Below are 27,391 nucleotides of genomic sequence, written 5' to 3' on the forward strand. Positions count from 1 at the left end.
CCATCCATTTTCGTTAGGTTTAGCGTCATTAGCATGCTAACACACTTAACTCAGACAGTGAAAATCCATAACATTATACCTGCTAAACATGTTAGCATCATCACTATGAGCATGTTATCATGTTAACGTTAACATGCAGGTTGTAAATTATCACATTTTAGATGATAGAACCAGTAAATGTTTGCAATAGTTTAAACATTTATTCAAGAGTCAGAATTTCAGAACTAAAGACAGCAGTATTTTTTTTTTCACGCCTGTGGTGTGATGCAACACTTACACATATTAAATCAAAAATCTGAAGAGCAATAACCAAAACATTCCACATGACAGACTCACTAATGAGCGGAGGAACATTTATCTATTATCAAATTGTTGCTTTGTGTCACAGACTTGTGTCTCTCTGTGTCATGCAATACTGAAAAATAAAAGAATGAATAAACATACCTGAGCACTTAAATGCTTCTGCACATGCACCAATATGTGCACACCTGCATCTTGACTCGACGATGACAAAGAGGAGGAGGAGGAGGAAGGCAGACTGTCCAATGAAAGGCGTTTATGGAGTCCGTTACTGGGCGGCAGTGTGGCGTCGTTGCTTTGAGATGACGTCGGTGCACCGTCAGTGCTGTAATACTCTTTCAATAATCGTTTCCTCTGCAGACGTGCGACAGCCTCTCCAGATGTGCTCCTGGACAGGCCTGATCCGGCAGCACCTCTGAGCCTCTCCTGGTGCTGGACGATCTTCCCAGGCTGACACGCCCACACAGTGAGGGGGAAGGAGTCCACGAAGGGCTGCGGGCGCCCTTTGCCCCCGCGGGTGCCTTCATAGTCCACCCAGAACTGAGCAAAGTGCAGCGACCAAAAGTCTGTGGCAGCCGGCATCTTGAGGGCGTCCGTGCCCATCGTCGGCACCACCAGGCCCCGGTAGATGTCGTGGAGTTTAGTGTCTTGTTCGTGAGCGTGGCGCTGGAAGACGGGATGGAGGAGGGGTAAGGAGGAGGGGGAGCGAGGGAATGAGGTGAAAGTGGGAGAGAAGAAGGGCTCCTCTTCGAAGGCCTGCAGCAGGGCCTCGAGGTGGGAGCGGGTGCAGTTAGCCGGGTGCCGGGTGTTCGTGGCCACCATTTCTGACGTCTGCACCGAGATGGAGCGAGGCAGATCAGCAGGGCAGGAGGCGTCCCGATCAGTCGGAATCACCAGCTAATGGAGAGACGAAACCAGCATAAATACCAACGAATATATCCAAATATAGTATTTTAAAGTAAGCATTGTTTTAAACAGGTATTATCGAAGAAGTATTGATACTTTGACACGTTTGACAGCCTTACCTTGAGCATGAGGCCGTCAACCTTGATGTCAACATGCTCGTCGGGTTTCTGCGAGTCACTGAGCTTGTAGATCTCCATGAACTGCTCCAGGCTCTGCCTGAGGTCGAGGGCGAAAAGGTTGATCCACACCAGGCTGCGAGGATCAAGAACCAGCTGCAGGGCGTTGAGCTGGATGTACAGGTTCGGACAGGGGACTAGAGGAGCGGAAAGAAGGTGGAAGAGAAATATGATGTTATGGTGTTTTGCAAAAAAAAAAAAAAAAAAAACAAACAAAAAAAGAAAAACCTCTAACTTTTCTTATAATGTTTCCTAACAGAGGGAATTTGTGACAAATCCATAACATGAATTAATTGGGCGATTTCTGATTCAGAGCACTGGTTGTATTTCAGAAAATCAATGTCCTCTCAGCCTCACAGCAGTCAATGACTTCCCCACAGCCGAACAGATCCAGAAGGGAGGTGAGAGACAGAAAGTTGCTGCCAAAACATAGACTGGATGTATAGAAACAGCTACTTACACAGATTAATTAATTAACGAGATTAATGTTCCTAAAGTAAGATGCTACTTTCTTGAGGCTAAAACACAGAAGTCTTACTGGGGTAGTCTTTTCCATCAGGGAAGTAGTACTCTGTGAACTCCACATGAATGGCTGGCATCTCTGGGGGAAGGTACAAAGACTTCTTATTGCAGGAGATCATGGTCTTGGGGCTGGAGCGACGTTGGTCTGCTGTTGACACCTAAAATACAGAAAAAGACACAGAAATTATTATTCAAAGTTAGTGGTAAAGATGAATTAAAGAAACACTTCAGATTATTTGATGTAGGGTTGTATGATGTATTTGTTGATAGTCAGTGTAGTACAGCAGATATTGTTGCCAGATGGGGGGGGGGGGGGGGGGGGGGGTGCATGTCCACCGCCTACTGACAAGTACTTCATACAACTTCACATTAAATGATTTTAAATATCCCTTTAAGTTTCATTGATTCCATATATGTAGGTTTGTAAGCCAGAGTGTGTTTGTAGTGACCTGGTAGATGCTGAAGTCAGCCATCCTGAGAACAACAGAGCTGGACATGAGCTGAGTCTTGGGACTGTGAGGGGGAGGAGGACTGAAGGAAGAGCTGGACGAGGTGTTTATCTTACCTGCAGAGAAAGAAAAGACAGAAAGAAAGGACAGAGAGAGGAAACAAAAATGAAAACAGAATGACAAAGAGGGAGACAAAAAGAGCGACCACTCAGTTCTCCGAAGAGAGACCTCAGTGCCTTTCAAAAGGTGTGTATCACCGCACCCAGCTGTGCGCACACACACCGTGGTACCTGGCTCTAGGCACCAGCAGCACTGGGCCGGAGGTTGTGTGTGTGAGCTCCACTCTACGAGTCCTCCATCTGCCTCCCTAAGCCCTACTCCTCCTCCTCCTGCTCTCTCCTGACTTCCTAGAGGCCCATACACATCGTCCCTAAGGGACACTGGAGGACAGAAAACCCACAGGGATGATGTGCTGTGTGTGTGTGCCAGGACATACAACAAAAACACACACCCTGGATAAGCTGTGTTAGAACTGACATTCGAAGTGTGTGTAGTGTGTGTGTGTTTACCATGTTGTGGGGAGCTGTGCGCAGGCGGCGGGCCTTGCTGGTCTCGAACGGCGCTCTTTAACATCTCCACGTTGGACTTGAACTCATCGAGCAGATTGCGCGCCCAGCCCTCTCTGGTCTTGGTGGCCTCGCTGTAGTGCATCCAGTGGACACAACTGTCACCTGGAGACGTCAGTGAGGAGGAGAATTGATACAGATAGTTGTGCGTCCATCAGTTGTTTGATGGGTGAACTTGGTACAGGACCAATACAAGGAAAAAACTTTAAAAACTTAAGTCATGTTGAAGTTTTGTTTCCTCCATCATTACCACAAAATATAGCATCAAAAACAAAATTATCTAAAGAAAAACCTCCTCCTGCTTCTTTTTAGCTGGTTAATGTACTACTCACTACAACTCTGCCTGGGAAAATGTTAACACAGACTCATTTCATCTTATTCCATGGAGTGTCAGACCTGATAGCAGGCATTAAGAATAACTATATAGAAATGTCAATCTTCTCGTTGATGGTCTAATTAACGTATGCAGGTCATATGGAGGCATTAAACTGAGACTGTTTAGTTACCAATTAAACACTCCTTGTAGCGGGAGTGTGTTGTATACAGAGTTATACTCTGAGAAAGACACAAAAAGTGAAAATAAGGTCACACTCGTCGTCATTAAAATGAGGTGTCAAGATAATAATCTGAATTTCCTGAGGTCTTCAAAGGAGAAGTTATGAGAATCCAAACTTGCTGCTGCTCTAAATCAGTTTGATGTGGCACAACAGCAATAAAATCTGCAGGCATTTGCAGTGAGTTTATGGTGAAAATGCTGGTAGAATTTCAGAGTAGTAAATATATTGCAGAGACTTCATTGTAAGGTAGTGATGGTATCACTGCAGGACTCATACCTGCTCTGTGGAAAGGGTAGTAGTCCAAAGTGATGGAGCTGAAGGAAAGCTGCATGGCTCCTCCTGTTATCCTCTTATTAATCACTGCACAGAGGGACGAAAGATGAAAAAATAGTCAAGTCAAAGCTTTGTTTGCTAGCAAAGAAGTATTAAATAATTAGAAGAAACTGAGGTACAGTATATGTAGATGTGTGTATGTGCTACCTTTGTCCTTAGCGTGGATGTCATCACATATGTGCAGGTCGAGGTGTGTGATCTGGAGGTGGTGGGACGTCTCACAGACGTCGTAGGCGCTGAACAGCTTGGCCATAGTTGCGCTCTGATCAGCTGCTGTGGACGCCTGCTGGGTGCGCACCTGCTGGGCTGAGGGGGGCGCTGACGACACCTGGTGAACACAGATTTATACACGAAAAAGTATTATTATTAGTGTTGGAGTTTTAGATCCTGATTTGTTATTAATGATGCTTGTGATTGTGGTCATTCCTTTGTTCAGCCTGTTGTTGTTGTAGGGTTGTAAAAGGTACTTGTTGATAGTTGGTGTGTTAGCTACAGTAGATGCCAGTCGGCATAACCCCAGTTTGGAGAGGCAGAGAAGAGTACCAACATGGAAGCTAAGCAATGAACTGTTGTGGACAGAGTCAACAACAAAAAGCTGTTTTACTTTATAGCCATTACACAACTCAAATATCGCTTTCTCCAAAACAACCAAACCCCATAGGCAAAATCACTAATTTTACCTCACAGAACACAGGAGTTGCTGGTCTACTGCTGCCTCGATCTGTTAGTTTGTTTGTGTTATTGTGTGACTTTGGGGGTAAAGAATTATCCTTCAAAAATACTTAAGTCATACAATAACCTAAACAAACTAACAGTTCAAGGCAGTGATAGACCAGCAACTTTTGTGTTCTGTGAATTAAAATGACTGATTTTGCCCATGGAGTTTGGTTGGTTTGGAGAAAATGATACTTGGCTTGTATGACAGCTTTTTCCTGTCACAAAAAGCTGTCTGACAGCAAAGTAAAGCGGTGAAAATACTAAAAATAAAGCTTCCACTTAAACTGATGTAGATATTTTTAGGGGCAGCTTTTTTTTAAGTGGCTAAAATACCTTTTGTTGCTAACACTGTCCACAGCAGTTCATTGCTTAGCTTAGCTACTATCAAAACAACTATCTGGCTCACTGAACAGTTGAATCATGCAAATCTAAATTCTTCCAGCAGAGGGCGCATCACACCAAGCTACAGAAAACACAATGACCACTGTATGTGTTGTGGGATGTGCGTGTGTGTGTGTGAATTTGTGTAGGCGATCAATGTACATTCTGTAAGTGTTGAAGAAGCAAAAAATAGAGCAGAGTGAAAGACGCTGATGGCGACAGACAGAGACGAAGATGTTGTAAGCAGATAGACGCCATATGGCATCAGGGGTGACACAGACAGTGGCAGACATGATTTCCATGGACACAAGGACAAACTATCAGACCATGACGAGGCTTATCCACACAGGGTGGAATTAGGGCATGGACAGGGAGAGGGAGGGGGAAATGTTAAAAATGTGAAAAAAGGGAAAGGGACACAGAAAGAGGGGGAGAAATCAACATTTACGAAGGGTGAGAGAATAAGTAAAATGTGAAATGTGTCCTTTATATGTGAATTAAGTCTGTGTATTTGCCATGTGAGCACCTGGTCTTCCGTGGCCATGCTCTTCCTCTGCTGTGCAGACTTCTCCATGGCCTCGCTCAGAGACTTGGCATACTGCACCATGGCTTTGAGCTGGGAGTCGGTCAGCACCCAGAGCAGGTCGTCCAAGATCAGAATCAGCTTGGAGGCCACCACGTTGCAGTCCTTAATCTGCATCAAGCACAGCCAGTTGGTATAAACATGCATTATGCAGGTGGAGGTAGCCTGAGAGCTCCCATTAATGTAACATGATACTCAAAGGGAAATTCTCCTATTGTGTGAGGTCTAAGTTTATAACTGGTACAGACTATGAATACAAAAACACCTACAGCACACAGACATGTTCTTTAATCACTTTTTTTCCCCACAATATAAGTGCACTGACAGCACATTTGGGAGGGTAAAAGGGGTCGTTCAGATTATTTGATGCAACTTTGTATGAGTTACTTATTAATAGTCAGTGTATTAACTACAGTAGATGCCAGTCAGCACATCCCCAGTTTGGAGAAGCAGACAGGAATACCAGAGTGCTAAGCAATGTGATGCTGCAGGGTTAGCAACACAAGCTATTTAGCTACTTAAAAAAGGTCCACCTAAAAATGATGAATGACTGAAATATTTTTGTTGCTTTAATTGGCCGTCAGACAGCCTTTTCTGACGGAAAACTGCTGCTACTCCAAACCAACCAAACTCCATAGGCAAAATCAGTAATTTTACCTCTCCAAATACTGGAGTTGCAGGTCTGCCACTGCCTTGTTTGTGTTGTTGTGTAACTTTGGTGAATCCAAATTTACTTTTTAAAGCATCAGAGTCACATAATAACACAAACAAACTAAGAGATTAAGGCAGTAGTAGATTAGCGGCTCTTTAGTTCTGTGAGGTAGAATTACTGATTTCATCTATGGAGTTTGGTTGGTTTGGAGAGAGCCATATTTGGTTTCTCCTCCTCTCTGCTTCTCCAAATAGGGGGTGTGCTGACTGCCATCTACTGCAGTTTAATACACTGACTATCAATAAGTACCTCATACAACCCCATGATAAATAATTCAAACTATCCTTTTAATTTGTTCATGTTTTGTGATAAATGCTTTATTCAGCATTTCTGTAAAAGCACAAAGAAACAAACAGGGCTAATTACTTTCACAGACCTCACACAAAAGTCTTTATGCTGCATAATATCACATCTCCAAAACAGACATTAGTAGTTTTTTTTTTTGTTTAAATGCACACTAGCAGTTTGATGAATTGCTTCTGTTGGCCCTGCAGCCTGCAAGTCCACACAGAGGGATTATTGTTCACAAAGGACGAGAGGATGTTGCTTCGAGCAGTTTGGGTTTCGAGCCTGGTCCAACACATTTCCTTAAGCGAATATCTGAAGGATGTATGTGTGCGTGCAGAGGTTGTATCGAGACTTTCTCATTGTCCGTCATTTTGACAGACAGGGTCGTGAAACTTTTGTCATTCAATCTATTATTATCCGTCTTTTTAATTTATGCTTTGGAGACTTTTATGCCTTTATTTGATGGTAGATTTACTCTCATTTTATTTTTTAATGATAATGTGATATAGCCTATTTAATGTTCCCATAAACTCAAAATTGATGTTTAAGTGTCCAGAAAGAGTCAGCTGATTGGGGCGTAACACACAGCACTATTGGCTACTGCTGTTTCATTGGAACTTTACCAGAATTTAATTTTCAAAAACAACTCAATCCCAATAACATTTAATGTAAAGAACAAATTTACGGATTATGCATTTATAAGGGCATGGAGAGAAAAGATGAACAGAACACCAACTTTTCATGTCAACAGAGGAGCTGCTGGTTGATAAACATACTTTTAGCCACTTGCTTGTCCTTAATCATCTATCATTCCCTCCAGTCCCTTTTTCTCACCTTATTTATCATCATAATTTTTGGGCTCAGTGTTGCCAACTTGGCAAATTTCTCACTAGATGTACTGACTTTTCAGGCCCTTATTTCTAAAAAAAAAAAAAAACTCCACACAAATTTAGCAACTTATTCAGGCCATCGGGGAAAAGGACAGAACTATATTCTAATATAATATATTTGTACAGTCCAACCAGTCCCAACAGATCTCACAGATATCTAGATATTTAAGTGTGTGGCTTACCCGTCTCTTGAGAGTCACTCTGATCTTGGACTGGTTGGTGATGAGGCGAATGGGGGCGCTCAACATCTCGTGCTCGGCGCTCTGAATGGCGTCGGCCTCGATGCGGATCATCTGCCAGCTGATCTCCTTGAACGTCAGGATCTGAACCAAACAGGTATGTTAGTACGATTTTAAAAAAATCATTCTAGCAAACAAAAAGATCAATAAATACGGACCTCTCCCCTCTGCGGGTCCTGGATGCGGGTGAACCGCAGGTCACTGATGCTCCAGCTGGTGTTGACGCTGTAGACCTGCAGCTGGGAGAGCTCGAAGGAGGCGTTGAAGGCCTTGGCACTGATCCTGATAACGATGGAGTTGATGGACAGCGACATTCCTTCTACCACCTTCTCTGCAAAGCCATATTCACTGCACAGGAGACAGACAGGTGGACAAGGGTGGAGAGACAGTAAAGTAAACAAGGTGGTAAGTAGGGCTTAGCAACAGATTGAGTGCAATACATTATTACTCGTCTGTAGTGTACAAAGAGATTTTGTTTGAACATAATTACAAGTTCAAACACTTCAAATATGACACTGAACCCCAGATTATCTGGAATGGAAAGGAGGGCTGGGTGATACAGCTGAAAAAATAAATATCATGATAAAATGTTTCATTTCAGTGGATATCTAATTATTGATCATTTTAAAGACATTTTTTTAAAAAGAGCAAAACAAAAAAAGGATATCAGGGGACATGATTGATTGTTTGTGAGCCAGGGTGTATTCAATATAGGCCACTTTACTTAATTCAGTGGATACATCAGGTGTTGTCACTGCAGAAATTAGAAAGGGCCAAATACACTGTAAGAAATGATAAAACCTGGTCTCTGCTTAAAAGATATGTTGCAAGTCTTTCATTTCCTGTAAATCAAGAAGCAGTAACTACCAAACATTTAAACTGATTAATTGGAATACATTACGTATGAGGAGATGTCTGGTAACATCTTCCTCTTATGATGCCTGACTCGCACTGCATTATTCTAGAGTCCTATTTTACTATTATTATTTTGTTTTATGGGTTTGGATAAATCTTGCAGTTAGTAAGTGAGTAAGAATTTAAGGTTCAATACTTTTCTCTTTATTGTAATAAACACACACACAGCAGCATACAGAACTTAAGATTCAATGATCACTGTAAAAGTTTGAATTAATACACTTAAATCTATCAAATCAAATTTAACCGATGATGAATTTGGTCAGATTTTCACCTACGTCAAACTGGTGTGAAGCAAATTCTTTCAATTCAGGCACTAAAGGGGTCTCTTTACCCAAATGTGTGTAATGGAGCTGCAAAGAGCATAAAAGAAACGACCGCAGCGCTCACCTTTGTCCTGATGCTGTTGCTATGGGAGACGGGCCATTGGGGGGACGGGGCTCATCACACGTACTCATTTCCATCTCCACTTTATCCAGGGTCTGCAAGAAAGTAACAGGCTTATCATCACAGACAGCGACTAACAACTTTTGATTCTGACTGATGCATGTCTTCTAAATAAACGTGTAAAAAAAAGAAGCTGTGAAGCTAAAAACATCCTTGAATCAAATCGGATGTTTGTATCAAATTTGGACAAATTCTGTCCCGGTGTTTCTGAGCTGTTGTGTTCACAAGAATGGGACAGACGGGAGGTCACATTGACATTCAGCTTTAATCACTAAAATATCGTCAGTTCGTTTTTTCAATCCAAGTTGACGTTGCCGTGTGCATTATGTCGAAAACATAATGCATAAAAATAAATGAGGAACAAGGTTGTTGCAACCTGCTTTGCCCTTTGCCACTGGAGTTGTGGAAGCTGCCTACACAAGTTGTAGCCGGTCAGAAAACACCTTGAACCTCCATGAATTATGCCATCGCTATTTTCAAATTAATAAAACTCTTGACACAATTGTTTGTGTTGCTGATGGTGTGATAGTATTGTGTTCTACAGTATAATGACTGAGAAGAATCAACAAAGTCCTACTGTGTTTGATTTTACACAATGTCCTTGTATTATGTGGTCTAGATAATCATACTAACTGTTTGATGAATAGCTTTCTTATAGTTTTGTGTTCCCCTGATATGTTTCATGTAATACTTCACGTAATATATTAACCAAGACTTTGTGGCAAAGATGTTGTGTAACACCAGGTGATGGAACTATATAAGAGGACTGAGGACTGCGACCACATGCAGCATCCAGGTTTTGCGTAAAATGGAGCACATGTTCCTCTTGTTTTTGTTGGTTTCAGACAGCCTGTGCACTGGGAATTACAGCTACCGAGGGACTGGGACCAGCCTGGCGGTCTGTCAACCTGACACCTGCGCCCTGCTCAGTGAGGTGGCAGCCCTGAGGGAGAAGCTGGCAGCGACGGCACAGGCACAGAGCACGCTCGAGGAAAGCCTCAGCACCATGATGCAGAAAATGGCCACAGTCGAAGCCAACTTGCAGTTCTACAAAAGCCAAGCCGAGGAGCTCCAGAGAGTAAACCAGGCTCAGGATGAGCAGCTGAAGGTGCTCAAAGACGTGGTCCGTTTGAACAAGACACAACGCTGAAATATCAAAAAATCTTCTCCAACATTGGCAATGGGTACCACCCCGACACTGGCATCTTCACTGCAATGGTCCGAGGGGTGTACTACTTCAGGTACACCATGTTCAGCAACAACCAGCCCGACACAGTGGTGTTGCTGATGATGAACAGCCGGAGGCTGGTGTCTACGTCGGAAACCGTGGGCAAAAAAACCATGACAGTGTGACGAACGCGGCGGTGGTGCAGCTGGATGCTGGAGACAGCGTGTTTGTGAGGCTCTATGCAAACAGAGAGGCCTATGACGATGTCCTTTACTACAACACCTTTAGCGGTTTTCTGCTCTTCGCCTTGTGATGAACTGCGTCCTTAAACGCAACGGACGATCAATAAATTACGCAGGAGTACAGGCAGTTAATCTGTCCTATCACATGTCACATAACAAAGATATCAATAAATTAAATGACGAAAAATAAAATATAGATAAATGTATCAGTGTCCTGCTTTGATTATGTGAGGTGCAGTCGGTGAAACTTACCAAGGAGATAGGGTGAGTTTTCAACTTTGTCCATGGTATCTGTGAATGAAAACAGAAACACTTGATTAGCTTTTCACAGGGTTCGTCCATATTCTCCATTTCAGACTTCTCTGCAGATTTTTCAGACCATAGTTGACATCCGAGTACAAATATTTAGATGTTTACGATGTAAAAAATGGATTTAGAATTGAAATGTTTTCTGACTATGTGTACTATGATGTTTTCAAATGATTGTCAGAAGATTGTAGGTATCATATTGCAGGCAAAAAATTCAGAATGACTGTATATTTACAAAAAAAACCCAATTAAGTTTATCAGTTTGAACATTCAATATGTGTTTTACAGAACGTTCCACATCTTTTAAAACTGGGGTTGCATTTCTTGCTTCTTGTTTACATTTAAAAAAATCTGAATTTTGCATTTTAGAAAACAGAACAGCAAAATAGTCTGAAAACATATTTTTCCATACTCTTACTTTCTTTTTCCGAACCTGGAAATGACTAAAATCAAATCCATACTTTTCCAAACTCCGTGGGAACCCTGTTTCCAGCCTCACAGCCTCACAGCATTCGGATCCCTGCAGCGAGCGCATGGCCTTTCAGTCGTCTCAAAATGCTAAATTACCAGCCAATGGGATGTACAAATCGAATTAAATGCAACCGAACTGCACAGAATTAAATCAAACCAAAACAGCAGGCGAGGTAGCTCAGAGATGAAGGAAGAAATAGAAATCAATGAGTCTAGACTGACTGGCAGTTTGCTCCATTCAGCCCCGGAGCTCCATTAATCCTCAACACACTGCCTCTTGATTCAAGTCTGTGTCAAATTATACAGCAAAAGAGATTAAATGCTTATGTTCGCATGCAGTTTTCTTCCACAGAGCAACTCGTTCTTTGAGACGTAATAAATCAAGAAGGGAGAAAATGCTCGGATTTACAGCTCTAATTGAATTAGACGCATTTTATTCGCCTCGACTCATAGAAATGCTATAAGGTGCCAGTAGGGGGTGTTAGCTCAGGCCTGTCACTTTGGTTAATCAAAGCAGAAACATTTATTGCCTTTAAATCGGTGTATGTATTAAGGAGTAATCAATTAACCAGCTTTTGATTACTTTAATTTGCATGTGACAGTCGTTTAAAATGGTGAGTGTTGGGTTTTAGCGCCTCTGTAACAGGAATAAACAAAGAGGAGATGTGGATCTAACAAGTGAGGAAGTGAGATACAGATCTTTGTTCTTGTTTTTTTTACTAGTTTTACAGCAAACACTGCAATACACTATAAGCTGGAGCCAAGCAGTGCCACAGCTCCACTGTTCACTGAGAAATTTGACACCCCACACACATCTGCTGTAAATGATGGGGGTTTTGTAGCTGCAACAGACATCGTCAGTGACACAGCAAATAAGTCGAGTAAATACAACAGACTTCATCTTTCAAGCCTGCAGAAAATTTGAGAGAAAGAAGGCAAAGGAAGGGTTGTTATCAACAAAACTGGGATTCAAATGTGAAGACAGATCTGTAAAGAAAAGGCTGAGAGATTTATGTGAAATGAACAAGGGAGACAAGAGAGAAACAACTGAGGTGGAGGAAGAAAAGAGGAGGTGGAAAGTGGACCTTGGTCTGAATAAAAGTCCAGTCACGAAGCAAATTGCGCAGCTCCATTCACTGTTTCCAGGGTGTGTCAGAAACTGCACTTATACATGGCATTTTGCTGATGACCATGGCCACAACAGGGACATCAGACAGCTACAGATGAGTGTGTGTGTGTTTGTGTATGTGTAGTGCAAAAAGCAATTTAAAGTGAACAAGATAGGTGGTAATTGGTATCTACACTGCAAGCCTGTCAGAAGGTAATTATATTGTTCTCTAGGTTTCCTTTCAAAAGCCATGCAAATCAGATTTATATATAATTTCAAATATAATTTGGTAAAATAAATCTTATCTCTGTACTTTGGTTTTAAAACCTCTTCACCTCCGGGAGGAAGTCCACTTCCCTGGCTGCCATGACTCTCTTTCGGAGCCTCTTTCAGTTTTATAGCTGGAGAGAAGTTCCTGGTATCATGTGAGAATAGAAGAATCCCTTGATATGATGTCATACTAGCTTGTCAGGAAGTTGGCTAAATAACACTCCAAAGTTAGGCTAAATTGTGAGAAACTAGCAAGGCAAAAAACTACTGCAACAACTTATGAGACATAATTAATCAAGGAAATGATCAACATATACTTTAATCATAATGTTCTAAACCCTTTTGCACTCTAAACATTCAACATTTGAGTAGTAAGCATAATAATTATTGCACATTTATGACTAGAAATGCTTAACACAGAGTTCTTCTACATGACATATACTGCTGACCTGCTATCTGAAAGATAAGGAGGGGATTGAGTAGAAGAGGTTGGCCTGTAGCCAGTTAGCTTACTTAGCTTAGCTTAGAATAAAGACTGGAAACGGGGGAAACCACTACCTTTTCTCTGTCTGAAGGTAACAAAATCCACCACCTGCGTTTCCAAAGTGTAAAAATAACAATTAGCTGTTTTACATATTGTTACATGCCAGACTATTTCTTGGCTCTGAGCAGTTAGCAGGTAACCAGCAAAGGAAGCTATTGTGTCTGGCACATAACCACCTGAAAAACTACAACATGTCATTTTTACATGTCAGTTTTTGTACGGCATAAACAAACAAGATATAATGTGTTAATTAGTGCGCTTTAGAGCTACTGGTTAATAGATTTTGGACAGATACAGGCTAGCTGTTTCCAGTCTTCATGCCAAGTGGACAAGTATCATCTTCTCATCTAACTGTCAGCCAGGAAGCGAGTGAGCAATGTTCCCAAAATACTACACTACTAATTTAAAATTTACAAATCCAATGTATGACAGTGTCCCTCACCCTGATGGCGGCCTTGTTGCAGCATACACGGTTGATGGCCAGCCAGGTGGGCAGGTCCAGCAGGCTCTGAAGAACCTCCTCGTCCAGCTCCAGGTTAGTCAGCTGGCCCTCCCCCTTCAATGTGCTCAGGTTGATCTTGTCCGGCGACAGGTTCTTAGCAAACCTACAAGACACAGGCGAGAAAGTGCAGGTTTGAGCCTGGGAATATTTATAGAAACGAGTTCTTGGCAAAGTGACGCAGGCCGGCCGAACAAAACCCCAACTGTTAGGCTTGGTGCATTGGATGGAAACAGAGGGGTGCCTAAATAACAAAAAAACCTACAATATGAGCTGCAAAATAGAGGATTTAAAAAGAGCAGACAGGGTTGTAGAGTAGGAGATGGGATAAAGGCCTGGGTCTGACACTATATTATATGTTGGCACTCAGGATAATTGTAGTTCCCAAGCTGGACAGAACATGTGTGTGTGGTCACAGCAAGGACAAAGTGTTCTCAAACCTCACAATAAGGTGCCAGCACTCGCGTTTAATTAAAAGGTATGAGCAATCTGATATTAATATTCATAGCGTTATCGTCTTGAAGAAAATGCTGTGTGTATGTAAGGTCTTTGAATGTTGTAGTGATTTTGTGTGTTTAGTCTATTTGCTCTTTAGCTTAAGTAAAGCCTTTAATACACAAACTCAATGTCCATGACCTAAGTGCTTTCTGCCCTGACACTTTGATTATTGGTTAATAGTTAGCAGAGTGGCCACATACTAAATGGTTTATTGACCTTTGCATCTCCTTACACCAGTCTAATGGAATCTCTTATAACAGGGATAGTATTGATTTCACATTTTGAAGCTGTCAAGAGCCACACAGCCTTGATCCTGTGACAAGCGGCGGCGCAGAATGCAGGACGCCCTCCTGGGTTTTAATCTATATCATGTTTGAGCTCCAAGTAAACAGCCATTGTGGTTTGTGGCTGTGCAGCAACACAGTGACACAAAAAAAAGACACTGGAGTAGCAGCAGATCTAATCTAGTTGGTAGTAGTGTTAAAAATAATGCAGACTCACTCCCTTTTAAAACACACACAGCACATGTAGGTTTAATCTGGTTACTTAGCTAATCTCTCACACACTTCGAGGATGTGTGTTACTAAATGGGGCCAGATCAAAGCATACATTACTGACAGAGTGGCCTGATTATCATGGCCGCAACATCAAGACAATAAACCAGTGCTTTAGTATTTTACTGCCCTACTAACTTAGATATGCACTGTGAGGAATGTGTGTGCCTGTGAAATCACAGCAGTGGTGGCAACGCAAATACCTGATTTTTGGCATAGAGACAAAACATAACAATGCTTATTTTGGGGTGAAGGAGGCTCTGTGCATCAGCCAACTTAGAGCTCAAACAAGCGTCTCTACAAACAACTGGGGCAGGATATAGTAAGATGAGATCTGGAGCACACAGTTATTGTGGGAGCTTTTAATAAGGTTAAAAACCTATTTTCGGTTCCTTACCTCCTTTGGAGGTTGAAACACAATATCATTACATTTTTGGGGGACATTTTTGCCTTCATTTGACAGAGACAGTAGAGAGGCGACAAAAAAAAAAAAACGTTCAGCAAAAGGTGCCGCAAATCATCAACTGCAAGGCCACAGTTTGACTTTTGTTCTGGCCAAAAAATGTGCATCCATAGACAAGTTTAATTTCATTTTAAACTGGAGAATCTGCAGATTAATTCCATACCCGATATGTTATTATCCACTGAAGTTAGGCACCATACGAGATAAATAAATACCTGCCGTCTTGACTGTACCTCATTGGCCAGTGCTGTACACCGTCACTATGTGTTTGCACAGTCGCCCTACTGGAGTGTTCAAGGTCCTCTAGTAAATAAATGAGAGCTGCAGCCTTTTCTACATCAACTGCAGCTCGCTTAGTTCTGAACCTATTTTCAGGAAACCTGGTTTGTAATAAATCTGAAAAATTGAACATAGCAGTGGTTACTTGTACATTCTGAAAGGAAAAATGACAAAGACTAAGAAACTGTCATTTATGTAGATTGATTATGTCATGGCTGAGATCTGTTCAGGTAAATAAGGTAAGTATCAGCACTAATACTGCTTGTATTGGTGCCTCTTTGTGGATATTCGTAGGATTCGTTGTTGTTGTAGGAAGCCTATCCGGAGACAGAGCAAGGTGCACGGAGCCTCAGTATCTGCAGTGCAAAAGAAGCTTGACAGAGTGAGCAATGCTTTGTGATTCAGCTGCCCACGTTGTAAATGATTCAGTCAGTCAAATTTCTGCCTCTTTCCACTCAACACCTTCTCCTGGCAGTGTTAGATTCTTCTCTAATTCAACATCCCTGTGAATTATTCAGCGGCAGCAGCAGACATAAACAGACACTCGGCACAGTTGAACAGGGGACAGGACATAAAAAAAAGAAAACACACTCTCTCACAAACAAAACACGAACAATATTATGTGCATGTGTGCTCACATGGGCATACACACACTCAGAGACAGGAACACACTCTGAGAGATGGATGTTGTTGTTGCTGAAGCGTCTCAGCCTTGTGACCAGTGAAATATTCATCCCTGCTGCTGATCAAGTATCAACCAGCTAGCCAGCTTACTTCACTCATGCTCTCACGCCTTATCTGACTTCTCTCAGGCTCCCCTGGGCCACCTCTCACCTCCTCTCCCCCACTTGCAAAATCATAAATAAACCAACAGTGTAGTCAAACAATATGCTATTGATCGGCTGTCTAATATCAGGGCTACTACTGCTAAATAAGCTAAATTACATGCAACAGACAGCCTACTCGTTATTGAGAACAACAGCGAGAGGTAGAGGGTATTAAGTTCACACACCATCATTTTGCCCTTTCATCTCATCAGCCATTATTCCAGTCAGCAGGGACCATGTTCACCAGACCAAATCCAGGACCATAAAGAGATCTGGAGTAGCTACTGGCTGGAGAGGAGCCTATGTGTCTGTCAAACATAAAATTAACCTCTCAACAATAAGATCCATGCCCACATTCCTCTCTGTAGAAGTAACACAAAATTCATGTACTGTTGTTATAAAATATATAAATTAATCATGTTTTGTTGATGCTCAAGCTTAAAAATGTATCACAAAACACAGATTTTGTGTGTAATTTGGCCAAAGTCAGCTTAAACCCCCCTCCCCTCTCCCTTATTTTGTCATTTTTAGAAGTGGGAATGGATCTCTAGATCTTCATAATTGTATAGTACCTCACTGAATCTGACTGTCTGTCTGTCTAGGTTGGTACCAGTGGATTTCTTAAGTCCTCTATTTTGTATGATACTGGTATCACTCTAGCTTAAAAACTGTGCCCACTACTGCCTCTGAAAGACAGTAATGACAGCCGGTGACGTCCCCGTGGAGTTGTAGAGGTTAAAGATGTCTGCAACAGTAGGCTGATCTTGCATCTTTTTCCCTTAACCACAATACGCCAAGAGCAGACTTCAGTCCGCCACACTTTATGCTGATGTGTGTGGATCCTGTGAATGGAAAAAGGGAGACTCCCAGCTTTTTCCTGCTCTGACGGTGCATTCGTGGCGCAGCCTGATGACATCAGTGCCAGAAAGAGAGGGGCCTCAGGGAAGATGGCCAGAGTGACTCAGACAGACATCCAGCTTGTTTTTAGCAACCACGACTGTGGCAACGATACGAAAGAAAGAAAGAAATAGAGTGACACACGCAAAACTAAACAGAAATAGAGGAGGGTATCCTCGGGGCACTCCTCTGAGATGCAGGAATGTGGTTCTCCAGAAGAAGACAAAAACAGCAATCTGGGATGTTACCACATTCTTTCCTGCCAATGCTCATTTGACCAAGCTGCAGGCTTGGCTCAACAACAAAAACAGAGAATGTGACATTTAAATGGGCCTCTAAATCCTTCAGTGGCCCATTCAGTGTCAAGAGTAGAGGGTAATGAGTCTGCTCTTCTCTGCTCTTCTCAGGAAAGTCAGTACCTCTGAATGGATATCAAGACACTTTACAGACCAGCAGACAAAACCAACAGGCACAGCCTCTGAAGATGGTGCTAGATGTGGCACACTGAATTCAACAAATTAAGTGATATTTAAGTATTTGTTAAAAAAAAAAAACACAGTGGTGCTCAACCAACTTCATTTCAAAACCAGCTGCTAATAATTTATATGAAGCAAGTTTATCAAATGTCATCTAATTAGAGCTGCAACAACAAGTTGATAAATTAATTAGTTGTAATCAATCATTTTGACAACTTTTTCAAGAAAAAAAATGCAAAAATTCTCTGACCTCAGTGTCTCATATGTCCTCTATAAACAGTAAACTGAATATCTTTGTGCTGTGGACAAAACAAGACATCTAGGGACATCATGTTGGGTTAGCGATTAACATTTTTCCCCTTTTTCTAACATTTTATGCACCAAAAACCTAATCCATTAATCTAAAAAATAATCTACAGATGAATCAATAAAGAAAATAATTGCTATTTGCAGCCCTAAAAATAAAAAAATGTATTGGCTTTTCAGAGATCATGTGTTCTTTATTCCTTTTTTGCACTCCTGTTAGAGAGGAGCAGCACTGCAGTGTTTGGAGGCAGCAGACTGCCTGCAGTGTGGGTGTGTTGGTAAATCAAATGGAAACCCTCAAAGAACCCAACCTAAAAATAACAGCCGCACACAAGCATGAAGTTTTTTCTTAATAATCAGTTGGCACAGTCTTCCATCTTTACCCAGCATTCACATTAAATTATAACATCTTCTGAGGGAATCTTCTCTTGACCTCAAAGCTTGAGTGAAAATGGATAACACAAGCATGATCTGAGTGTGTGTAACACAATCACAGTGTTTTTATTGGCAATTTTTTTAGTTATTTTATTCCAAGATGGTTGTGAAGCTATAAAAAAAGGGTTGAGATAAGATCAAAGGTTGGTTTGGTTTCAGGAGTGGTTGAGGTGATGCAACACAACCAGAGGTGTTTCAACTGAAAGAAAGAGGTGGGGAAGTTGTGTGTGACAAAAATAGGATTTTCCCATTCGTGAAAATTACACCCTTATCCAGTGCTAACTACTTGATCATTTCTGTCTACTCTTTCAACACCCCCGAAAGTCCCGAAAAGTAATTGCCTACTTTTTGTCTTGTGCATACAAGCTATTATCTTGTGGGCTCATGACAAAAAAAAAGCCTTTCAGGACTTTGAATGCTCTGTAGCATCGTCACAGCCTTGACAAAGTGGTGATTAAACAAATAGATAATGCTAATGAAAAAAGGGTACTGTGCTGCAGTAGTGTCACCCTGTCACTTTTCCCAGCAGTTGGGGAAATAACAGACAAGACTTTTCTTGGTCTTGAGAATCTGTAGTGTTTACTAACTGACACACTGTAACCTGAAATGTACATTTACTGCCAGACTGACAGCTAGCTGTTTTGCTCTGCAAGCAGCACCATTACTCTCAGTCTGTTGCTCATTCTCCTTCACTTGCACGCTGCACACCCATACAGGAGCTACGCTTCGCTTATGACAGTATGCTTCATAAAGTCTAATAATCCTGCAGTCCTCACAGACCCATCAAATAATCAAATTTGTAGAATTGTGATTTTGTTTTGTTTGTTTATTTGGGTTTCACTGGAGAACAGAAAGGACAAGAAAAAGGGAATACAATATTTGCTTCTGAGATCTGGAGTATAAAGTTGCATAAAATACAAACTCAAACTCGATGCACTGTTCCGTCACTGCTGTGTTGTTTACAAAAGTTATTTTCTTACATAACATATTGTTGGCAATGGTAAGACTGTATATTATGCTACAGAAAAGGACAAGTATATGTTGATGATTGTCTTTTTTCTGCTTTATGATCCTCCACTGTTCAAATATTGAAGTAGGGGTGCAACTAGCGATTATTTTCATTGTTGATGAATCTGTCTATTATTTTCTAAAGTAACCGATTAGTTGTTTGGCCTATAAAATGTCAGAAAATGACAATCAGTGTTTCCTAAAGCCTCAGATGACATCATCAAATGTCTTGTGTTGCCCACAACCCCAAAAAATTTAGTTTACTGTCATCAGGAAGTAAAGAAAACAGAAAATATTCACATTTAAGAAGAATCAGAGAGGTTTGACTTTTTCTCAAGCTCAACATGTTTGTTGAGGAGATATATTTGATGACGACAAAAATACATTTCACAGCCCTAACAGAACAGTCATTAAATAGACTGAGTCATCTCAAAGTTATCATCAAGAGGGATTACTTGAATTACTCTCTAGCCTACATACCCACAAATGCAAAGACACACATTTACAGCCCGCACACAAACTCCTACAAAACACCTCCACACACACACACAAACGTCAGCAGGGACAACAATCCAACTACATGCAGGCAACCTGTCAAAGTGAGGTGAGTTTATATTGGCAGCAAATGCCCCAGACTCCTGGAATATTCATGACCCCGTGGAGACAGAGAAAAGGTTAGCATGAAGGGGGAGAAAACAAATTTCAAGACCCTGGTTACGTTGCAGCAGAGGACGCCAAGGCCCAGAGGGACCCTGGTCAAATGTCACTCTCTCACACAAACATAAAAACACACACACAAGTATTTCACAGCTACACACTGATGAGACACCCACAGCTAGGCACCGAGTCATGACTCATGCCATAATAGCCTTCCCACCAGCAGTGAGCTATAACACTGGGAATAGTGGAGTTCATCACTATGGTGCATCATCATCATCGCAGCAGCTACTGCAGGATGGAAAGAGTCAGGCCTAAAGAGGCTCGTGATCACAAACACAACAGCAGCAGAAATGGACTCGTCTCTCACACCCCAATGGGCACTAAAACCTCCACCGACGAGAGAGTGAACAAGATATATGTGCACACGATGGAGAGCATGTTCGTAATACTGGTTCTACGATCCCTCCTCGTGTTCAGCTGCAGCTGAATCAGAGCTGAAAATTGTTCCCTAAACTAATCAGACTGCTCTTTACTGATTGAAAATCTAATGGATGAAATTCTTGTGGGATCGTAACATTTTCGATTACCAATTAATCATCTCTGTTGCATCACATAAAATGCTAAAAGCACCTCTTACAGAAAGCATTCAATGTTCATGTTTGTTTTCACTTGTCCGGTCTGACAAGTGGGTCAAAAATCTATTTGACCAACGTAAATTTTTACAATTATTGTAAAGCTTGTGTTTAATTTAGGGCTATAACTTCTATAATATCAGAAAAAAGAAAAAACCCCAGCAATTTCTGCCATTGTTGCATGAAAAATTACTGAAATCATAAATCAATTATAAAAATAATTTAATAGTTTCATTCTTTTTTTATCACATGCCCATGTGAGCTGCTTTATTTATTAGTCCGACAGGGATTTTACTTTCCCTATGCAAGAGGGTAATCCTTGTTGAGCACTGAACTTAAAGGGTTAGTTCGGTATTTTTCAGCCTGGACACTATTTTCCCCTTGTTTTTTTGTCTCACTGACTTATATTTAAGGGAGAGCCTGCAGATGGCAGAAGCAAAACAAAGCTAGAACGTTATCCCTCCATGCATTGTCAAAAAAAGAGTTCACTAAAGCACTCGTTTTTGCCCCCGACAGGCTGAAATTGTTATTTTAAGTGTCTGTCAACATTATGAACAGGATCACTACAGGGAAAGACCTTTTTTTTAAAGCCTAAGATATGTTTTGTTTAACCAGACACAGCTGTTTTATTGCTCTCACCAAACCAACCATCTTCATTCAAACTTGACAGAAACAAAATAAAACTAACCAAAAATGTCCTGGTTTGGCTTTGCACCGCTCCAACAATCACTACCTCTGGTTTTTGGTTGAAATTAACCCTTTATTCACCGAGGTAGATGTGAAAATATCCAGAGAGGAGCGAGAGGGAGGTCAGACATCAGAGAAGCAACAAGTACAGACAGAATATTTTCTCAGATAGGGTGAATTAGGTTTTTTATTTTTGACTGCACAACCAGAGTTAGTGATTGTTGAAGAGGAAAGATGAACCACAATGTTATTGGTGAGCGTTATTTTGTTTGAATGAAGATGTTTCCGTGCAGCGATCCTTTCCATAATGTTGTCAGACATTTATAATAACAATCTGAGCCTGTCAGTGCTCCTTCAACCCCTAAAAAAGGAAAGGAGAGGTGAGCACAGCTAGGCCTGAGACATGGTGTCAACTCACCTATAATATCCTGACTTAACCACAAAATGGACCTTGCATACCAGCCTGACAATAAGCCTAATCTCCCGGGTCATGAACTCTTTCCATTAGAAGGCAGTGATAATCTTTTCATTCTTAGGGGCCCGTTCTGTGCGAGTTAGTCTATCAACAGCTTCACCGTGTGCACATCAAGCAAATCTCCCCCTACCACTGCAAATGTCTGCATTCCCCTGTGACTGAGGATGTGAATTGCGCTGTCTACAGACTGCAGGACTGCAGAGTGTGGTCTTGTGACATTAATAAGCAGCCATACACTCTGTAATCAGGATGGTATGGAATGTGAATGCCAAAAATACGTTGAGTAAAATATGTGTCCTGCATTGTTCTGCCTGTATTTTCTTGCCGAGTTCTGAGTTTTGTGTTCTTGATTTGTGAATTTATTTTGGAGTTTGTGTCTCTTGTGTATGTGTTGTTGAGTTTTAAGTATTTTGACCCATCTAGGGACAGGCATTGCAAATGAACTTAGGATATAAATTCTGTGATGTGTGGTCTTGGTTTTATGTTACATTCTTATCCCTAATGTACAACTTAATTTCAATATATATATGTTGGTTCCTTCAAAAGAAATGTGCAAACTCTTGCAACATCGCTTTAGATGGCTTTTAGGAAGGACTGATGTTTCTAGACATGAGGTAGATCCTTGCAGATGAGCTGCATAATGGGTTGTTTCCATCTACCTGAAAAGAAAAGACGCTCCACTGATGCATTCAGAGCTGAAATAAATCGGTAACTAACCAATAAATTGGTACATTTGCTGAATCCAGCTTCTTAAATTTGAAGATTAACTGCTTGTATCTACTTTATATCTTTGTAAAGTGAATATCTTTGAATTATGAATCATTCGTAAGACAAAACAAGACATTTTAAGAGGTCACTCTGAACTATGGGAAACTGTCTCTTACCATTTTCTGACATTTAATCTACAGAATTAAAGAATAAAATTATCTTGAGTTAGTTGCAGCCCTAAACTGACATATTTAATAACAAGATAAGGAAAGAGAAAGTGGGTAGAGCTGCAGCAACTTGTCAGTTTACTGGTTTCTTAGTCCTCTGTGACAGTAAACTGAATTATCTTTGGGTTGTGGAACAAATTAGACACATGAGGATGTAATCTTAGGCTTAATTAGTTGATTAATTGAGGAAATAATCCACAGATTCCTCAGCAATGAAAACAATCATTATTTGTAACCTTCATTTATACAGAGTTTGAGTCTCATTCAACCGAAACACCTGTATTCTGATGTTCTGTGTCAGAACATCCATCAGCTAAGTATAGCATAAATTAGTAGTGAGTATAGTAGCAGCCGAGTTTAACCTTTCACTTCCCCAACAAAGCATGAGAAGTTTCTCTTTTAGGGGAACAAAGTCGAGAGAAGGTGACCAAGCGTGGGTAATTGTGTTTAGCTATTTCTCTGTCCACCCATACGTGTGTGTGAGTGTATATGAATGTGTGTGTAAAATGATCTCACCCTGTCTGGCTGTGAGCCAGGGGTCCTGTCGATAATCTCAACCTGTCTGTAAAGCAGACAAACTGTCATCTAGCAGTCTCCCCACAGGGGCTACCTGAGTTCAACCTTCTGTGAAACACTTTGTCGATACACTCTCACATCAAGAAAGCACAGAACAAATGCATGCCAACGACTCTTAACGTCATCCTTGCACATGAAAAGTCAGACACAATGGTTCTCCTAGCAGCTCAAATTGTACAAAAAAAGCCCTCTCAACTAGTTTAATATGTCATGCATGCCTCAGTGCACTTGTCTCGGCCAGAGGAGGAACAGCCACTGCAGACCTCTGAGTCAATGAACTGTAAAGATGTGGTGCCGCCTCACTAACAGACTTGTCCTGGTCACAGACAGCACCGTACAGACGTGTGTCCTCTGCAACTGGAGGCTGAGCTGACATGTTTACACCCACAACATAACCTGTAGGTGTGCGAGGTATGAATAATCTCGCTGGCAGTGCAAACTATTTCTGGCTGATGCTGATGAAGCAGCATGAAAAAACTGAGCAGATAAACTCTAACCCATCCAAGCATGCATAATAATCATACTCTACTGTATTTGCAGCCGTACAGAGGAGTACATTCTGACACCAGAGCATCTTTTTATCATGACATCACTGCACAGAAAGGCAAAGGATTGGCTGACTCTCAGATAGGTTAGTTTCCGCCGCTCGGTGTCCGACCAATCATGCCAGGATGGGGGAAGATCAGATGACGAGCCAAAAGACAGATGACATCACAACTCCTCAAGTCATTTCCTGTCAGTGTTGATGCTAATGCTGCTGAGGGCATGCAGAGTCATCTGCAGAAACACTCGCCTCAACACACACACACACACACACACACACACACACAACTTGAGTACTACTAGGACAATGAAGGGCACGCCAGGGACTGAGGGACTCTCAGGCTGTGTGTGTTGTGGACAATGCAAATCTTGCCTGTGGCATTGTGTGCGAGTATGAAGGACAAAGCAATCCTAAACACCATTAAGGTATTAACCAATGAGTGACTAATTGATCAGTCACCATAAAGGCTTTTCTCACCGAGCACAATCACCTTTTCCTTGTCAAGAACAGAGCACAAACCGGTCCACCTGCATGCTGATGAGGTTTGTAAAGACAAGTCAGATGTGCCCTGCATTAGAAATGTGACAGCTGTCATTTCTTATACTCCACAGAAGAACTGTCCACCTTCATACACGTATTCAATGCACGCTACTGTTTGAAGGTGGGAATGCTCTGTTTTAGGTCATTAGCAGGTTAGTTCTCCCCCTGGAACAAAACAAGGAAGTAGTCCATTGAATGTCCCTTGAGACACGGTGGAAAATAATAAATAATAGATGGAAAGCGGGTTGAGCTGAATGCTGCCCATAACAGCAAGACATTAAAAAAATAAATGGGGCCTTGCACAGCAAGCGGTAGCGCCATTAAACGGATCCTGAACCAATATTATCTTCATTTATCTCCAAGTACACAAAAGGGTGCTTATCGCTGCCAAGAAATCCTGACAAGTGTGTTTGATTAAGATGACAGCAGAGCAAATTTCTCTGTAAATGATTTTGTGTTGTGTACTCAGAGTCTATGTGGTGTCTGACAAGGAGGCACAGTGGTGAAAACTTAAAGACTAGATAAACAGTTTAACCCTATTTCTTTCAACCAGAGTGGCAACAATTGATTAGTAGTTATTCTGATAATCGATTAATTGGTTTGAGTATTTCTTAAGAAAAAAATTCTCAGATTACAGCTTCTCCAATGTGAATATTGTTTGTTTTTTCCCCCACTCCTCTATGACAATAAACTGAATATTGTTGGGTTGTGGACAAAACAACACGAATGACTTTAAAAACATGTTTATTCCTCCCTTACTAGAAGTAACAAATCATTAGCAAAGCATTAACAAATTCCTTAAACTCTGTGTTGTTTTAGATGTTTTATCAAATGGGTTGTGTGGAAGGAACTATGTTTTGTTAAATGGTATTGGAGTAGTTTTATGAATGTGATTACAGTACACAACAGAGTAGAGTATCAGACGTATTAGTGTATTATTTAGATATTCTATAGATATATACTTTATTATCTACAGGGCATGCTAAGATTTGTTCTACTATTTTTTATTGAGCCATTGTTGTGTTATTTTTCTATTGATATTTATATTTCTCTCTTGTTATGTTGAAGTACATTACTGTATACTAACTGTTTTAGCGTAATGCCTGATTAACCTGCTACTGTAACACAAGTACTTCCCAATTTGGGATGAATAAAGGTCATCTGTCTATCAGTCAGCAGGGCTGGGCAACCCCAATTCCTGATTTTAACAGCGGTATTACAGATGTAATTTTCTGAACATACCAGACTAACAAACGATTACTTTCATTATCACTTAACCCGTCGATCACCTGTTTGGTCCATAAAATGTCAGGAAATATTATCTATCTATGAAGCACTAATTAAAAATTAAGCAGAACAAAATTATGTGAAGTAATTGGGAACACATTAACTGCTTCAGTCATGAAAAATTACAATGTTAGAATAAAACACGCGTGAGATGTGACAAAAAGGATAAAGCTGTGTAAAGAAAGCTGCAGTCCGGTTAACTGCCCCCCCCCCCCCCTTTTTGCTTTGGCTTCAGAAATACCATAATATTTATGTCAAATTAAAGCCTAATTAACTCACAGTTGTATGATTATGTTTGTGTGCTAATTATCTGTCTGTGAGGATAGTTTGCCTTCAAGGGAGGGCAGGCTGAGATTGTTTGTTTTAAACAATCTGACTCAACCACTCGACTGGTTCAACCTGCTAAAGCGTGAAGTGTTGAGGGATTAGCCCTTCACTAGCTAACACCACTGTTAGCACGTTAGCCCACTAGCCACGTCTCAGGTCAGTGGGGGTTACGTCAACTGAAAACGCAACTGACAGTCTGACAGACAGCAGGGACGTGAGCTAAGTTAATAAACCATAGGAGGAAACATTACGACACATGTCCAACAAAGCTTACACTTTTTTATCGTCTCGTTTTTAACGTTAAAGTAGGTTATAGCTAGCTAACGTCTGCCTGACAGCTGAACCCCTCCGTCGTCCTTCCCTCTCCACTCCCTCCCTATCTGCTAGCGTTAACCCCCGCTCAGGACTGACCTGGAGAGATGCTTCAGGATCTGCTTCTTGATGAGCCCAGCCATGGCCGCACAAAGCCGATATCCGAGCCGGGCGTCTGAGCTGTCTGGCCGGCTGGCTAGCGGGCTAGCTTACCCGCTAGCGTTTCCCACTCGAGGTATAAACACACAGCTCAAATTCTCATCCCCGTGTCAGTCTTCATTTTAACGGTGTTCCCGCGTCATTCTCTCCGAGATGAGGGAGTCTGGAGGCGGGGAGACGGCATTTCAGACGTCCCAGTGACAGCCGGGATCCGAGACAAAGCATATCACGCTAGGCCATTTCATGCAGATATGCCGATAAAGCTCCAAAAACGGTCCAAGATCTCTGCAATATCATACAGCGAACACCTGGACAGCGCGTCACTCGGAGAAGCAGCGTCTGTTGTCACGGCGTCTGGGCGGGGCGTCATGGTGAGTTCATGGTCTGCTGGGAAACTCCTCAACTGTGAGACGTTGACGGGATAACGGTAAGTATTTTGCAATGGTTGATGAAGCGTTTTCTGATTCATTTATTTTAAATCACCATGATATAAAAATATTTATTTATTTAAATTCATTTGTTTATTTCAAAAGGCATCATGGTTCAACGAATAATACTTACTTTTAAAATCTAAAATAGTTCATAAAATGCTTACAAAGCTTAATAAATGAATAAATAAATAAACTCACTCCCTTTATGTCTGTTTATATGGCATGGTATTCTGTACTGACATGGTGAAAATATTTTTAATATATGGCTAATGTTTTGTTTTATTATTTTTAATTTCATTTTTTTTTTTATATTTCTATTTATTGCCATATTTTTTTCTTGTTTTCTTGTTCTTGTCTCTTTTATTGTTCTGTCTTCTCTCTATGCTTTTGCATCTTTTGCTTTGTGTTTTCGGTTTCCTTTGTCTGTCAAA

General features: G+C 41.2%; 1 protein-coding gene and 1 pseudogene across 1 annotated transcript in view; one reads left to right on the top strand and one right to left on the bottom strand.

The window, feature by feature from the left end:
* The window catches only part of bltp3b (bridge-like lipid transfer protein family member 3B), a 42,691-nt gene extending 15,809 nt beyond the window's left edge, over positions 1 to 26,882 (bottom strand). Inside the window, exons 1-15 of the mRNA XM_084710698.1 lie at positions 26,470 to 26,882; positions 13,596 to 13,758; positions 10,704 to 10,742; positions 8,985 to 9,076; positions 7,838 to 8,027; positions 7,623 to 7,763; positions 5,494 to 5,661; positions 4,017 to 4,197; positions 3,813 to 3,896; positions 2,923 to 3,084; positions 2,644 to 2,793; positions 2,354 to 2,469; positions 1,921 to 2,062; positions 1,326 to 1,519; positions 445 to 1,197 (exon numbers count right to left, since the gene is read on the bottom strand). Of these exons, the coding sequence (XP_084566824.1) occupies positions 445 to 1,197; positions 1,326 to 1,519; positions 1,921 to 2,062; positions 2,354 to 2,469; positions 2,644 to 2,793; positions 2,923 to 3,084; positions 3,813 to 3,896; positions 4,017 to 4,197; positions 5,494 to 5,661; positions 7,623 to 7,763; positions 7,838 to 8,027; positions 8,985 to 9,076; positions 10,704 to 10,742; positions 13,596 to 13,758; positions 26,470 to 26,513 (2,619 nt within the window). The 5' untranslated portion in view covers positions 26,514 to 26,882. The remainder of the gene's footprint in view (positions 1 to 444; positions 1,198 to 1,325; positions 1,520 to 1,920; positions 2,063 to 2,353; positions 2,470 to 2,643; positions 2,794 to 2,922; positions 3,085 to 3,812; positions 3,897 to 4,016; positions 4,198 to 5,493; positions 5,662 to 7,622; positions 7,764 to 7,837; positions 8,028 to 8,984; positions 9,077 to 10,703; positions 10,743 to 13,595; positions 13,759 to 26,469) is intronic.
* Positions 9,850 to 10,522, top strand: LOC146306989 (complement C1q-like protein 2; annotated as a pseudogene).
* Positions 26,883 to 27,391: the final 509 nt, after the last annotated feature.

This window comes from Lutjanus erythropterus, chromosome 22 (assembly GCF_056507025.1).
Source record: "Lutjanus erythropterus isolate fLutEry1 chromosome 22, fLutEry1.hap2, whole genome shotgun sequence".
Lineage (NCBI taxonomy): Eukaryota > Metazoa > Chordata > Actinopteri > Lutjaniformes > Lutjanidae > Lutjanus > Lutjanus erythropterus.